Genomic DNA, 15,060 nt, shown 5'->3' on the forward strand with positions numbered 1-15,060 from the left:
GTGTGTGTGAGACTATGCCTGTGTTCTGAGTTTTTGCCAACAGGCTCCCATATGTGTAATAGGGGGACAGAAACAGACACAAGCGGACAGTGAAAGAAACACAAAAAAGAGAATAAGAAATGACAGAAGAAAAGTAATGAAGCCTGAACTCTTTCCACAAAAATATAGACATTTTCACAGTACAGTGGAGTAGGTAAGAAGCTGGTTAGTCCTCATTGTTTTTTTTCTGCACTCTTTTCTCCTCCTCTCTGAATTTTCTATCACATAAATGGACTTTTTTGCAGTCTGTTTGTAGTGTTTTCTGAGCCAGTTTTCACTGCTTGCAGTTAAACCATCCTTACGGCCAAACCCTCCCTCCTTCCACAGCAGCTGTTTTTCCTTCCTCTCCTCTCCTGTTCAAAGCATCTTTTGCCTCTCCATGCCCTCCTCTCCTTCTTTACTTCCTAGCTTCGCTGCATCCCACCGGTCTCTATCTCAAAAAAATGACACGTTTTCTCCTCTCTTTCTCCTCCCCGCATTACCAAAGTGCTCCAACTTTCCCTCCTCCCCCTGTCTATCCATCCCTCTCAGCCTCTCTGTTATCAGCATGCCTTGTCTGAGCAGAAAAAAATAAATAAATAAAGCCGGAAAGGAGATAGTTTGTCTGAGAGAAACAGAGCAGATAATAGAACAGGCAAAAGAAACAATGCATGTTTGAAGAGGATCCAGATCTAAATGGTTCTCACCGTGAATAAGAATGAAACACTTTGTCTAAATAGTGAAAGTGAGATTAAGATGGAGAGAGGGAGGGGCAGAACAAAGGGAAGATTGTCGAGAAAGGGTAAAAAGAGACAAAACACACTTTACACAGACACACAAACTTATGCATAAAACACATGCGCGCACACAGCAGAAGAAAGCTTTGTATGGCAATCACTAGTAATTACAGAAAACTAATTTAAGGAGCCACCATCTGTGTCATGATCTACATTCACTGCAGTCTCAGAGAAAATGGGAAAGAGAGAGGAGTAAAAAAAAAAAGCCATAAAAACAGAGGGAGAGGGCCACTATTAAGTTGATCAAAAGAGACAAAACAGCCTGAACGGGGGAGAGAAATACAATTTAGAGAGAATGAAAGCTAGAGGAGAAGAGAAATAAACAAAACGAGAAACACAGTTACATTACCAAACTCGGCTAAGGAAAAGAGGAGAAAAAGGGTGAGGGAGAGAGCCTGAATAGTACTGATAATGATATTACATTAGTTTTAGTCATATGTAGCAACCCAGAACTATATTAAGTAACTATATGTGTAACTAAGCACACATGTAATCCAGGTCTACTAGCATGTTTTTTAACAGCAGCTATATAAATTGATATATCCATAATCCTCCACTGTTCATTATTCATCCGTCAGTACCATGTCCTGTTTTACCTTTCCCGTTGTCCCTACCTCCATCCATCCATCCTAACAGTACAGTATTTAATGGCATAGCAAATTTGTGTCTTTACCTGCACATTGCTGTCTGTCAGCAGATTAGGTGTGCTTGTATTTTTCTGTCTCTACAGTTGACAGACTCACATTTTATCCGGTTAAATCTAATCTCCGCCAACAACACATTCCTGACGGAAAAAAAAAATATATTTATATATAAAAAGCTGCAAAGATATGGGCTTTAGTGGTGTCTTAGGATATGCTATAACAAATAATTATTCCTGCCTCTCATTTCCTCAAACTCAATTCAAACTTAATTCTAGGTTGTTTTGTGTCTGTGTGGATACACGTCTACCTGTGTACTTTATTCATTTGCTTTGATATTTGCCTATTCTTATTCTGTTTTCTTATCTAAAATTACATTCACCGAATGATCCCCTTGCAGAAATTAGCCAATTGCAGTGGCAAGAGGTAATATATAAGACTCAGAAGATAATGAGAAGAAGACCAGAGCAATAGAAAACACTATATCGAGAAATACAGGCTGTATAGGCACTCAAAAATTAGCTGTCAGTCAGCAGTTCAGTATATTGACAGTATATGTTCTGACTTTCTGCCATTATAATGCAACTGTTTGGGCTGTCAGACTGTCACTCCCCCACCACATTTAAAGTATATATGAATATACAGCTGCAGCTTGCAGTGGATGGGAAATGCTCCTCGTACAAAGTTCACTAATGAAGTGCTACCGGGATAAGCAAGGTGATACCACCTGTACAAGGTTGGACATTATGTCAATAATCTGCTACTTACTACCTGCTGCTTGTAAGTGAGCAGCAGGTATTAAGTAGGAGATTATGTGTGAGTCTGAGGAGTTATGTTCCTGTCTGTGCGACAGAGTGACAGAATATGACACGAACATAAGAAAGATCTGCACAAAATAATGTATATGGTGAATACCTCTCCCATGCATCGAATGATTATTTTCATTGTTGATTAATTATTTTCTCAACGTTTTGTGTATGAAATGTAAAAAAAGGAGACATAATCGCCTTGTTTTATTCAAATAACAGTCCAAACTCCAAAGATTGTCAGTTCTGGAATCTAAAACCAGCAAATGTCAAAAACACACTAAAATGATCAAATAATTACTAAAATAGTTAATAGTCAACTCATTTTCTGTTGAAGCCTATTTTTAAGTATTCTGTTAAATTTATGTTATGTTTTGTTTCAAGACGCCATTATAGTAAAGATACACATTCCTATGACTGCTTCAGTCTACAGCTGTAGCCCTCAGCTAATTGCCTACTTGGTTGGCCATTCTGTGTGGCTGAGTCACTCAGACACCACTGGTTCTACAGCCAGGACTAGATCACTTACCTTTTGTTTCAATAGAGCCAATCACACAACATAAGTGCTATGACTAATGTTTCTCCTCTGTCAGCAGCCCAACAACAGAAAAAATATTGATCAAATACCTATTTCATACCTGTACACTCAATACCTACATTGTGTGATTGGCTCTATTTAACACAAAGTAAGAGATTTAACAGCAACTTAAAGTTGGCTTTTAAGCATGGTTAGAAAGTGAAAGGACATTATTATTGTGCAACATTTATCACAACAATTGCATCCATTTTTGAAAAAAGTATCACACCCAAACTACAGCATAAGACCAGCATTTTACAAAATTTACCACTTCAGTTGTCAAAAACAATGGCTGAAAATCAAAAAGTGAAGAAATCTAACTACTTTATTTTGGACATGACCTATGTTTATCATTAATCAGAAATCTCCTTCCTCTTGCATGAAGTTTTGGATGAAACTCAGACAGACATTCTTTCTCTCTCCATCTTCTCCCTTTCCAAGGTTGGCCTGACCCAAGAAAGTTAAGCATCTTAGAGTTCCTACGCCTACTGTTTTTACCATTTATTTCTCTATTTGCTTGTCTCCTCTGCTATCTTTTCTTCAAGATGGATGTGTTAAGTTAAAGTGTGTCTCCCTCCCATCCCTTTCTTTCTAAAGTAATACTCTATATAATATAAAAATCTTCCTTCTCATTGTTTTCTCCAAGTTTCTTGCTTCTCAAGGTCATCCTGCCTTGGCAAAGTTTGATATATCCCAGTCAGCACATCTCCTCTGTCTATCACCATCTCTCTTCCCTTTCTTTAGTAGATAATTTTACTCAGATAGTCAAGTATTGCATGGCCCCATTTTTTACTTTTAGTCTGCCCTGCCTTTTTCTCCATTTCCTTTTCCTTGCCAAATGGAGAAACTGTACATGACTCTTTCTACTCATCTGTTTCCTTCTTTCCAAAGCTGTTATTAGCCAGGCAAAGCTCATCTTTCTTCCATCTTTCTACCCTAACACACCCTGTTTTATTGTCTTTTGCACTTGTCTCTTCTGCCAACAAGCTTTTGAATTTTCCCAGCCAGCTGTCCATCTTTGTTCTCCATCAACGTCCTCTGGCTCTCTTTCTCTTTCCCTTGTCTCTTCTTCATATGTTCTTCCCTCCCAGGTCATTATGTTTAGGTAGACTCTCCACTCGTATAACCCCCTTCTGTCTTGTCAATCTCCTTTCTCTCTTCAAGATCATTAATGTCTGGTCAGGTTCATCATGTTCAAGCAAGTTTCTCCTCCAGAGCTGTCCTCCTTTCTCTGTCTCTCGGAGGTCATTATGTGTGAGTGAACTTCATCATCCCCCAACTGGTTAGTCCCACGAATCCCTCATTCTTTTCTCATTGCCCCAACCGCTCCATACTTCTCTATCTTCCCCCAAGGTACAGCTGGGTATAGAGTTCATCATCTCAAAGTCAAGCCGCTCTAATTAGTGCAAGTCGGTTCCCATGGCGATGTCCATCTTGTCTCCCGGCAGGAGATATATAACCTGGCAGCGATACCATCACAGTGAGTGAGTTTTCTCGCATGACAAACACAAAAACATATACTCACAGAAGGCAGCTGTCATTTGTTGGAGAGCATAGTCCATAAAGCCGGAGACGTACTCTATATATAAAGTTTCTGTTCCTCAAAGTGCCCTCGACTGTGGGTGCTTTAAGAAAGTAACGTTTAAACATATGGCACCTTAATTTTTTAAGGAAACAACAGTTACCTGCAATTTCATCAGCCGAAGAACAGGCAAGGAAGCACAGAAAGAAGTGGTCTGAGCTGTTAAATCCGTGTGGTTTTTCACTCTAATGGCAGTTTTAGTTAAGTATCGTGCTGTATTGCCTTCTATTGAGGACTTGTATGTAGGGGGACTTAAACTTTAACTTGTCAAAACACAATGTAAACATTGTTGTGTCAAACCACAGTGTCTGTCCAACACTAAGCTACTCTAAAAGATCTAAAATGTATTTTAAATTTAAATATACTTAGTGTTTAACATCTGGAAGAGGTTGTGTAAGGTGCTTTAAAAATTCCAGTGAGAAATTTGGGTTGGGTTTAAGTTCTTTCCACAAATTAAAATGTGATAATCTACTTAAAACCTAAAAAAGATTAGGAAAAACAGAAAAAAAATAAAAATGCTTAAGAAAACGTGCTAACTATAGCCTTCAGTTGATGAGTCAATGCCTATAGAAAGGTAGGAGTGATGGGAGAGAGGATGAGAACGCAAGAGCGACTGAGACTGACAGGAAGCTAAGAAGAAAGACAGGGGTGGTGAAAAGGAGACAATAGAGAGACCGAGGCAGAAAACTGAAGGACAGAGACATGACAGGGAAATAAAGAAACAGAAAAGGATAGTACAGCAACAAGTGAGAAAAAGAGAGAGACAGAGCAAGAATCATTAGCTACGGCTCTATTTGAAAAGCCACTTTGAGACGTACTTACAACTAACAAAGCCAGGAGAATGTGAATAGGCCAAATTAGTCTGTGTGGGCAACGGCAGCGGGTGTGTGTGTGTTGGTTCGGCAAGAACAGTATCCGAATCTGTTATACTGCATACTCCCAGACTGAATTGCTATTCTGGACAAGAAGTGAGCAAACAGAGAGGTACATTCTAGCAAACAAACTCTACGTAATCAGCGACACTGAACACATACATTGATGAAACTGTTTTGTTTAGTGCATGTATCACAGTTGTTTTACTTTCTACTTTACATTCAGGGTTTCATTTTATTTTCCATTTTCAGCTATTGGCAATATCTATTTTGTTTCTTATCTTTTTGGAGTAGTTTTTGTTTTTGAAACTATTTCAGATTAGTTTTATCTAAGTCTATAAAAAATATAATATCTGAGCATTTTGATTTTGTTTGAAGGTGGGTATTAATCATGTAGACATTCCAGATTCAATAGGCAGTATCACATCTTTTCATCTCTGAGTGATGATTGCTCTGCCCACTACAGCATGATGTTATAGTCCGTTGACTGGAGCTCTTTCTATCTTTAATGACAATGCTAGGTAGATTTGGGCAGTTCAGATTCTCGCACAGATTTGATTTCACCAGACAGGGTAGCTGCTGGCCATTTGGCTCATCATTTCAGCTGTGAAAATCCACGGCCAGCTACGAATAAGAAGCCTCCTTTTGTTTACTTCTCTGTGGAATCAAAGACCTAGTGTTTCATAACTTACTGCATATTTGGATGTTAAATCTGCTACTGTTATCACTGTAAACTGCGTATGTGCAGTGTGAGAATAGAAAGCTTGACAGATGTAGCAAGAATAACTGAGGTGTACAGGGATTAGCGAAGGTTCCATTTCTGTTTTGTTTAAATTTTGCATTCCATTACTCATAAGAGCCTTGGTATGTGTGTGTTTCTGCAAGTTTTCTATGTGCATGAATGTGTGTGTTTGGCTTGCAATAAAGTCGCAGACAAATAAAAGCTGGACAGCATGGTGCTGCTCCGGGGTTTGTTTCCTTATTATTTGTCCCACTTGCTCTGCAATGCACCAGCCTCTGCTTGTTTGTGTGTCTGTGTGTGGTGTTTCTGGGGTAATTCAAATACGTGAGTGGAAATAGGTAAGAATGTGTTGTGTATGAAGATATACTGTTTGTAACAATGGGAAGATGGCAAGTCATTATAAATATTCAAATATGTTTTTTCATTGCATATATTTTTCTGTAAAATATTCCAACTATAAATGCAAAAACCTCTGGATTTATTCAACACAAACACTGTATGGAGGCCACCCTAATTACAAATGATGTTTTTTTAGTAGTTTACTTAGTCGTAACCTTACACAATGCGCTACATCAATGAATATAAACTATGTTACATGAAGAAGAGAATATCCAGTTACTTCCTGATTATCTCCTTGTATCCCCCTCTTCCTTTCCTGCCACCCTTGTCTGTTCAGCTTCACTTTATAAGTTAAGTTGCCTTGGTAGAGATCCAACAGGATAACAATCACTGCCGTAACAACTTGAAATCATCCCCCTCCCTCCAACTCTGTCTTGTTCCCTCATTCAGCTGCTCCAAAGGTGAATTTGTATGGATCCAGAAAGAGCTGAGGGAACAGAGTCCATGCTCCAGCAACTTAAGCCTATTCTCTCCCTTTATATGCCACAAACACACACACACAGAGCTGCCTCCATCTTTGCCCCCTTTTCTTCTTCAGCGTTATCAGTGTCACGTCAACTCTAAACGGATCAATAACAAAACTACTTTTAATTGGGAAGCACAAATATACCCCGGCATTTACACATAAACACACACCAAGTAGCTGGCTTAAAAGCTTTAAATCTTGCAGGTTTCTGTCAATGTAAACAACTTAGATAAGAGTAACTACAACAACAAAGAGCCACCCAACAAACCTCATCACTCTTCTTCTGCCCCTAGACAAATACAGCACAGAGGCCTTTAAAACATCAAATGGAATATAGTGAAATAGAAAAAAATGTACCTAAGATAAGGTTTCTTAGAAGACTTTAGAAGGTATTTCATCTGAACTTTGATATCTGCCATTAGAAAGATGACGTAAAGGTGCCAATAATGTACAAGATTGTTTAATGATAGCTTAAATTTGCCAAGCCACCTAGGTTTTATTATTTGCTGTAATTTATCATGCCAAAGCTCTGTAGTGAAAAAGGAAAATGATGTAGATATTAAACCCCCTGCTATGTTTCTGCTGCAAAATTTGCTCTTTGTGGATTTTATTTCACATCTGTGTTTTATCACTATGCAAACAAATAAACTTATGACATGAACAAAACCTCAAAGCCACAACTTTTTTTAGTGTTTCCAGAAATCAAAGACAAGCCGAATAACCATATGGGAAAAGATCCAGAAGAGACCCATGTGATTTCAAAATCTTGTTCGTAGACATTAACAAAAGATTCAGAAAAATGAAAATATGTGTTTCCAGACATACTTGTAACTGATGTTCGATGAGCATGAACCAGAAACAGTCCATTTTTTTGTAAGACATGAGTGAAGAGGAAATATGGGAATAAAATACTACATATTGGTGTAATGAAGCAGCATATTTTCAGACTACTTGTGTTTAATTCCCACCATCCCTTGCGCAGACTGGCAAATATATTGCCTCCTTCTCTTCACTTCAATTTTTTTTCCCATATTTAGGCAAACTTGATTTGTTTTATTTAAATGATCTGCAAATGTGACACATTCATGCCTCTAACTCATATATTCTTCAGTCATTCTCAGATACTGGAGGGGAGTTGTGTGGGGACAGTACTATTATTTATTCATACCTTAGTTATTTTAAGACTTTCATGTCTTTGATCAGTAAATTATACATATATTGAGATGTGGAATTTGTGGATATGTGACGCAGACGGACACTAAAAATGACAAGCAGCTACACAGGCATTACAAAAATCAGGTCTTTATTGTAGGCGATGCTTTTATCTCAAACTTTCTGTAGAGCCATCTGAATGTGTCATGGGCATATGAAACATTTGCAATGACAGATTCAAACGCCTCTTTGATAACTTCAACATCAAACCACTATTCCCATATCATTTTATCTCTATCTAATCTAGTTTTTTATGTTCTCTTGAAATACTGCCAGGGACAGTTGCGGTACATTTCGTGTAAGGCAACTTTCAGTAAGTGAGAAAGGTTCAGTGATTCATTGGGGTATAAAGTTTGTGACCTTGTGGTTATGGGATGATTTCTGCCCTCTAGGCCAGCAATAACAGAGAAACACACGCGAGCACAAACCTGCTGTTGCAGTATGAAAGAGCAATCAGTGGCTGCCCATGAATTGGTTTCTGACACTACAAGCGCTGACAGACAGAGATAGCAGAGGAAACACTGACACGTATATTGCACACATTCCCGCATAGACACATTTGTGCAATTTCAATCGTACCTAGAATCAGACAAACATTCCTGTAATCCTCACAATAAGACAGCCTTCCTCTATCTCTTGCTTTCTTACTATCTAACCCATATGTATTCCACACAATACTTGACAGGGGAACACAGGAAATGAAAAGCAGGTACAGGCACATGGGGGGGGGGTATTAATAAGAGAATATTCAAATGAGGTGTCTGATATTATTTAGAAGGAAATGAGTAAATGTTTTTCACCCACTTAAATTTGTTAGCGGTGGAGGAAGTCATGGAGAGAGAGGGGAAATGAAAGATTGAGCTCTACAGGTTCAAAGTGATACAAGACCAAATAACCATCAAAAAAAGCAAAATATAAGCAGATAATGTGTTTGGGGAAAGCAGTGAGCTTAAGTTAATTATGAAGGTGAAACGCAACATGACATGTTTTGTTATCAGGATAAGACAAATTAGACGAGGAGATGGGCTTAGCATTGTTAAAGTATGAACTAAATTAGTCAACACTGCAGGATTACTGTACAATGTCTAAGCATTTGAAGGTTCTAATTTGTCATTTTTAAACTGTTGTTCTGAAGAAATAAGCTGACATTTTACAGCCTAATTGTTCACTACTGTATTGTCCATTAGTGTGGAAGGACTGATGTCTGGTGTAAGATACTGGGAAGAAGATTTTCCTTCAGGATATGTTAACTGTGTGTGTGTATGCATACACATGTGTCCACAGTACCTTTCATGATTGAAATGAGTTGTTGGAATCTATCCACCAAAAACCAGTGTATGACTCACCATTGAAGTTGACAGCACGAATGTGGCTGAGCAGCTCTTTGCCGTCGATGTTGGCCATGCGCGGGCAGAGGCCAGGGTATCCATAGCAGAGCTCCCGGTGCATGCGGTGCAGGGCATGGGCCATGGCGTACACCGCATCCATCACAAACTGAACCTTGCCCTCTTGTTCGTAACTGGAATCACGACCAACTTTTTCTAAACCTGAGAAAAGAAGACAAGTGGTTAGAGGGGAATGGGGAAAGGCCAATTTGAAGTCGCAATCAGGGTAGGGAATTCCACCCAGGACAGCCAACACAGTCCAGCTACAATATGTTCTAGTGCTGTGTATATAATAAAAAGGTCTAGAATGTAAGCAATGAAGCAATGGAAGAAAAAAAAAAAGTGTATAATAGAGAGAAAAGGAGACACATACGACAGATAGAGACCTAAGTAAAAGAATGTAGGTGGTTGAGGAATAGGTGAAAGAAGAGATGAAAGGGAGCCAACAGGTAAAATAAAAAAAGGAAAAAGAAAAACTGGGGTGAAGCAAAGAGAAAACCTTAAAGGGAGTGAAGAGAGAGAAAAAGAGAGATAAAAGAGAGAAAAAGAACTTGTGCAAGACACGTTGACCATCAGACAGGTAGCAGGGCACTCAGCCTTACAATGACAAATAACTCCTCTCAGTCCATTCTCGCCCTGGTAGCAGAGTTACAGAAGAAAGAACAACATGTTCCTTCTTTACATCTTCTGAACCTCTGATAATGGCATTTTCTTGTACGAGGGAAAGGCAAGAAAATGTTCAGAGAAGACAAAATATACTCCGTCCTCTTTCTGAACCACCTCACGTGGCTATGTGTTGAGGATTATTTTATGCCACAGTAACACTCTAACATTAAGACAGTCTCTAGTGTGTCTGTCTTGTGTTTAGTCCCTTATCTAAAGCTATGTGGCTTTTCCTATTACTGCAGCCTAATTTATTTCTGCAAATTAACGTTTAAGTTAACCATTCGTCGATGAAACAAATGTATATTTACACGTGGCCTTGGAGCTTGTGTGCGTGCGCAGTTCACATATAAACATACGCACATAGACCCCAACCCTTTGTCTGACACATACATGCACACACACAGACGCAAATACCCTCCTAGTTGTAACTCAGTGAGAGGGGTTTATGTAACGACTCATTAGCATAATGAGCTAATGAAAAAAAGAACAGAGTGAAAATAAAACCTCTTTGATGCATTAAGATGGAAATTAGTAATTGATGATGAGATTCATCATCAGATGTTTATCAAAAAGGTTACAGTTACTATAGGAAATTCATTATATATTTTTCCTCCCTATACATCTTTAACTGTTTCCTTCCTCTGATATATGTTTTTGTTGTTGTTGTTGCTTGTTTATCTATCCTTCTGTCTCCATCTTGTTCACCCTTTTCATCTCTTTCTCCTCTCCACTGCCTCTGTCTGTCATTTTCTCACATTCCCTTTCTCCCTCCCCTCTCTTCTGTCTCGCTCCCCTCCCTGCTGCCTTTTCCCCTTGTCTTTATTCACCCATTTCTTACAAGTAGCAGTCACCTTCAGGCAACACAAACTGAATCAAAACCCTGTCTGGGCTGAGTTGAGTTAACAAGACCAGAGGCCCCTCAATCAATATGAGAATCCATAAGGAATTAATGGGGTCCTGAGAATGAAATCCAATCCACAGTTATAGAAAGCTGTCGGGGTGTTTTGTATGCATGTCTGTATTGTATTTCTAGCATGTTTGTTGTTGGTGGTAGCGGTTTGTGTGTATGTGCATGTGTGTGTGAGGCTCAGTAGGCAGTTAGTCAGCATTGTGTGTCTGTGCCATGTGGTCCAACCAGGCAGCTGATCACTATGCTGGCCTAAAAATGGAACTCAATCCCCCAGATAACAGGACAGTACCTAGAAGTGAGATGTGTGTGTGTGAGGAGAGAGAAAAGACAGACATAAAATGTGTGTGTATGTGCGTCAGAGAAAGATCAAGCTTGCTGAGGTACAACTCTCTCTCTCAATGGTGAACTTTTATTCAGCCTCACAAGCTCACTTTACTGTCTTCCGTCAGATGCAACATCCTGTATGACGGGATCTCTGTCTCTGTAAAAGGGGTTACCACAGCACTTATTCAGCTGCAGCACCCCGTTTCTCATTCATGTTTGCATGCTCTTCCTCATGTTGGTGCCCAGTAAAAAACACATTCTTCTGGGCCAACTCTTTCCAGCCCATGGAAAGATTAAAATCTTCTTTTTGTTAAAATGCCCATTAATGGCTGTAGCTTCTGTAGCTGCTTGTATTGAGCTAATACAGTATTGATTTCATGAGCACATTGAGAATGGCGATCGAGCAGGTCGGGGTTTGGACAAAATGCATATGGGATGGGAGACTGAGGGTCAAAAACCTATTGAGTTGTTTCCTAGCGCCAGGCAACTTGTTGCTCGTCAGAGTTGGTGTATCACTGCCTTTAATTTGACATTTCATTAGAAAGACCAGCTGCACAAATGACAGTAGTCTTTATTTATCCAGCGAAAGCATGCGCCTTTTTGCCAACAACCTGCTCGGTATTCATAATTACACACATTCACACCTCAATAGTCGCTGAGAGGAGGGAGAGCTTTTCTCATTAGCTTCTAAAATTCTGGTCACTAGCCCAGTTTTATAACCTCAGCCAAATTGTTGCTATATTTTGCTATATTGAACTGTCTTTATTTTGTCAACAACAGTCAAAAGCAAATTGTATAGTGTAAAATAATCTTTTTTTCTTCTGAAATGTAAGGCATTGCTATTTTTTTCTCTCTAAAAACAAACAATACTTCCGCCAGAGGCCTCAAAGTTTTTTAGAGGTTTAAAAGTCTTGTCGTGCCCTGAGGTTACTCTGGTAACAGCCTCAGTAATGTGATTGATGCTACTTAGCCCACACAAAAACCCTCTGTGCAGCAGGGTGAGGTGAATACTATACTGGACCAACCGCTGTGTCTGGTGGAAACAAAAACCAATAGAGAAGTGCAACAAGGTGAAGCTAATGCAACTAACTGACTGGCTAACTGCCTTGATGGATCCAATTGGGAGTCAATTTACTGCTCTTGTCACAAATCTCCGAGGAACCTCCGCCTGATACAATGAATGTAGATTTAACATTAAACAAAGAGTTTATGGGAGTCGACACTCGGATGTGTTCCAGTACTTTAATCTATACAGAGCACCAATTAAAAGAGTACAGATCTACCATCTAAGCTATAGGCAGAAATAATTGAATTGTGCTCTGCGTGGATTAAAGTATTTAAACATATTTGTCTGCCATTTATCCCTCTCTGAGAGAAATTCCTTTAATTTCCTTACATTTCCCTTTCGCTGCAAGCAAGATGTTGGGGGAAATGAAGCAATGAAGACTTTTGCGTGACATTCGATCTCTCTAGAAGCTTGAGCTCCTATGGTCTTTGCAGCAGAAAGGAACAACCTGGAAACCATTCCCACAAACTAAAAGAGTACAATCTTTGGCAATAAGCCACTTGACACACACTGGCTGCACTGGAGGGATGTCACAGGAGCAGTTCTAGGGCAATCTTCTCACCTTGTTGCTGTGATGTACATATGTACTGCTGGACTCAGTGACATCACTGTTGTGTGTGGTTACAGGTGCAGTATAACACACAGGTGAAACAGGCTGGAAACTTTTAATCAGAGGGCAATGAAACTTTGCTTTTGAGCCTGGTGATAGGATACTCTTAAATATAGTACATTTGTATGGATGGTAAACCTTAGAATTTCATTATATAGTTAAACAGGTTTCTCTTTGCATATAGTCTGACAATAAGGGATTTGACTTTTGAGTGGTTATTTTCGCACTGAAAATGGAAAAGATTTGTGTTTGGCTTTGGATGTGCCTGGTGTGACAATTGAAAGTAAAATCTATAACGATGCATTCTATAAACATCTTTTGCACGATAACCGTTGTTTTGCCCGAAGTCTGGTTACCTTTGGGTCTCTTTAACTTTTAATATGAAGGCTCACACAGGAAAGCCAATTGACTTTAATGTGCTTATGGACATATGGCTTATCGTCAAAACATGCTCTTGGACACAAACACACCTTATTTTCATCATCTGCTGCATTACTCCCAGTGCATCAGAGCACTGTGCAATCTTTACAACTACTTAAATGTTAATACAGCACACTTCATGCCACGGGATTGGTAATTTGTGCCACACAAACCAGAAATACAATATATATTTGTGTTTGAGAACAAACCATTCTGAATCATTTATATACAGTCTCAGGAATAGACAAAACAGCCTTTATTTCTTCATTTAAAAGTGGTGTATTTAATCTTTATTTGGCCAAAATATGAGTATTTGGAGCATACTGAGGTTATGAATGGACAGGAGAGAAGTTTATTATGCTGAAAGAGGTTTCCCACATTTTTATTACATTTTGATACTTTTATTTGACTGTGAAAACCAGTTGAGCACAGTATCATCCACTCAGAATTGCCAGTATATCCACTCATTCCATTCAGATATGCAAGGGCTGTCGTGGACCAGCCTATAGTTCTAGCCGGCTGTATCCAAACATATTACATTTTGATTTTCATCATCAGTAACACCATTTCTCTATATTATCTATCGTAATATCTGGTGTAACTGCTGCTTTTCTGGTGATATTTTGAAATGTAGCTATTGATTTAACGTTTCAACATCTTGTCACAGAAGGAGAGGATTCAATTAACAATGTTTTGTTAATGCTGTGCTAATGAAGGTTACAAGCTGCAGTAGTTTCAATGGACAACTTGAAAAGACACACTAGAAATTAGATGGCCAATTAAGGGAACCTCAAAGTTACACTGAAGTACTAAAAATTATCTTTTTGCAAAGAGAGAACTGAAAAGGGCACAGCTGCTTTCCAAATGGATTCAGAGTAAGGGTGTCAGTAGAAGAATATTGATAGAAGAGTTTGTCTTGACCTTTTAAAACTGACCCACAAATATCAGATTGCTGATTGCAGTCATTATTTGTAACCAGATTTGTGACCTCATTACATCAAGCCAATGCATAGCGCTCATCTTTCTGAACAAGCCACCAACTTCTCATGATGTAACGGTATGCACGCACATTTGTTTGCACTCAGCATTTGTGCACACTTCCATTCAGAGAGTAGGTACAAAAGTACAACTAAAGTGTTGTACTCTGAGCCATAGATCAACGTATCATGAGATAATGAGAATTTCTCTCTGCTGTTCTTATGAGATGTGAAACGACATGATGCATCATTAATCAGCATATTGCAAGAAAACGCAATCCCTGCCTTGAGACAGTTAAACGGCTGGTGCTGTTATGAGTGGTGCTAACTGGGAACACACTACTGTCTCTGTTTCCTGGGATTGCGTCAGGTGTTGTAACCGGAGCAAGGGGTGACACAACACACACACACACACACCACACACACACAACCCAACACACAACACACACCCTTGCTCCGGTTACCACACCCTGCGCAATCCCAGGAAACAGAGACAGTAGTGTGTTCCCAGTTAGCACCACTCAAACAGCACCAGCCGTTTAACTGTCTCCAAGGCAGGGATTGCGTTTTCCTTGCATAATGCTGATTAA

At 39.2% G+C, this 15,060-nt stretch overlaps 1 protein-coding gene across 1 annotated transcript in view; it reads right to left on the reverse strand.

Annotated features, from left to right (window-relative positions):
• Positions 1-15,060, reverse strand: part of grm8a (glutamate receptor, metabotropic 8a) — a 62,397-nt gene that overhangs the window by 33,447 nt on the left and 13,890 nt on the right. Inside the window, exon 3 of the mRNA XM_035680822.1 lies at positions 9,459-9,659. Within this exon, the coding sequence (XP_035536715.1) occupies positions 9,459-9,659 (201 nt within the window). The remainder of the gene's footprint in view (positions 1-9,458; positions 9,660-15,060) is intronic.

The sequence above is a fragment of the Morone saxatilis genome, unplaced genomic scaffold, assembly GCF_004916995.1.
Source record: "Morone saxatilis isolate NCDOM2014 unplaced genomic scaffold, NCSU_SB_2.0 Contig10, whole genome shotgun sequence".
Lineage (NCBI taxonomy): Eukaryota > Metazoa > Chordata > Actinopteri > Moronidae > Morone > Morone saxatilis.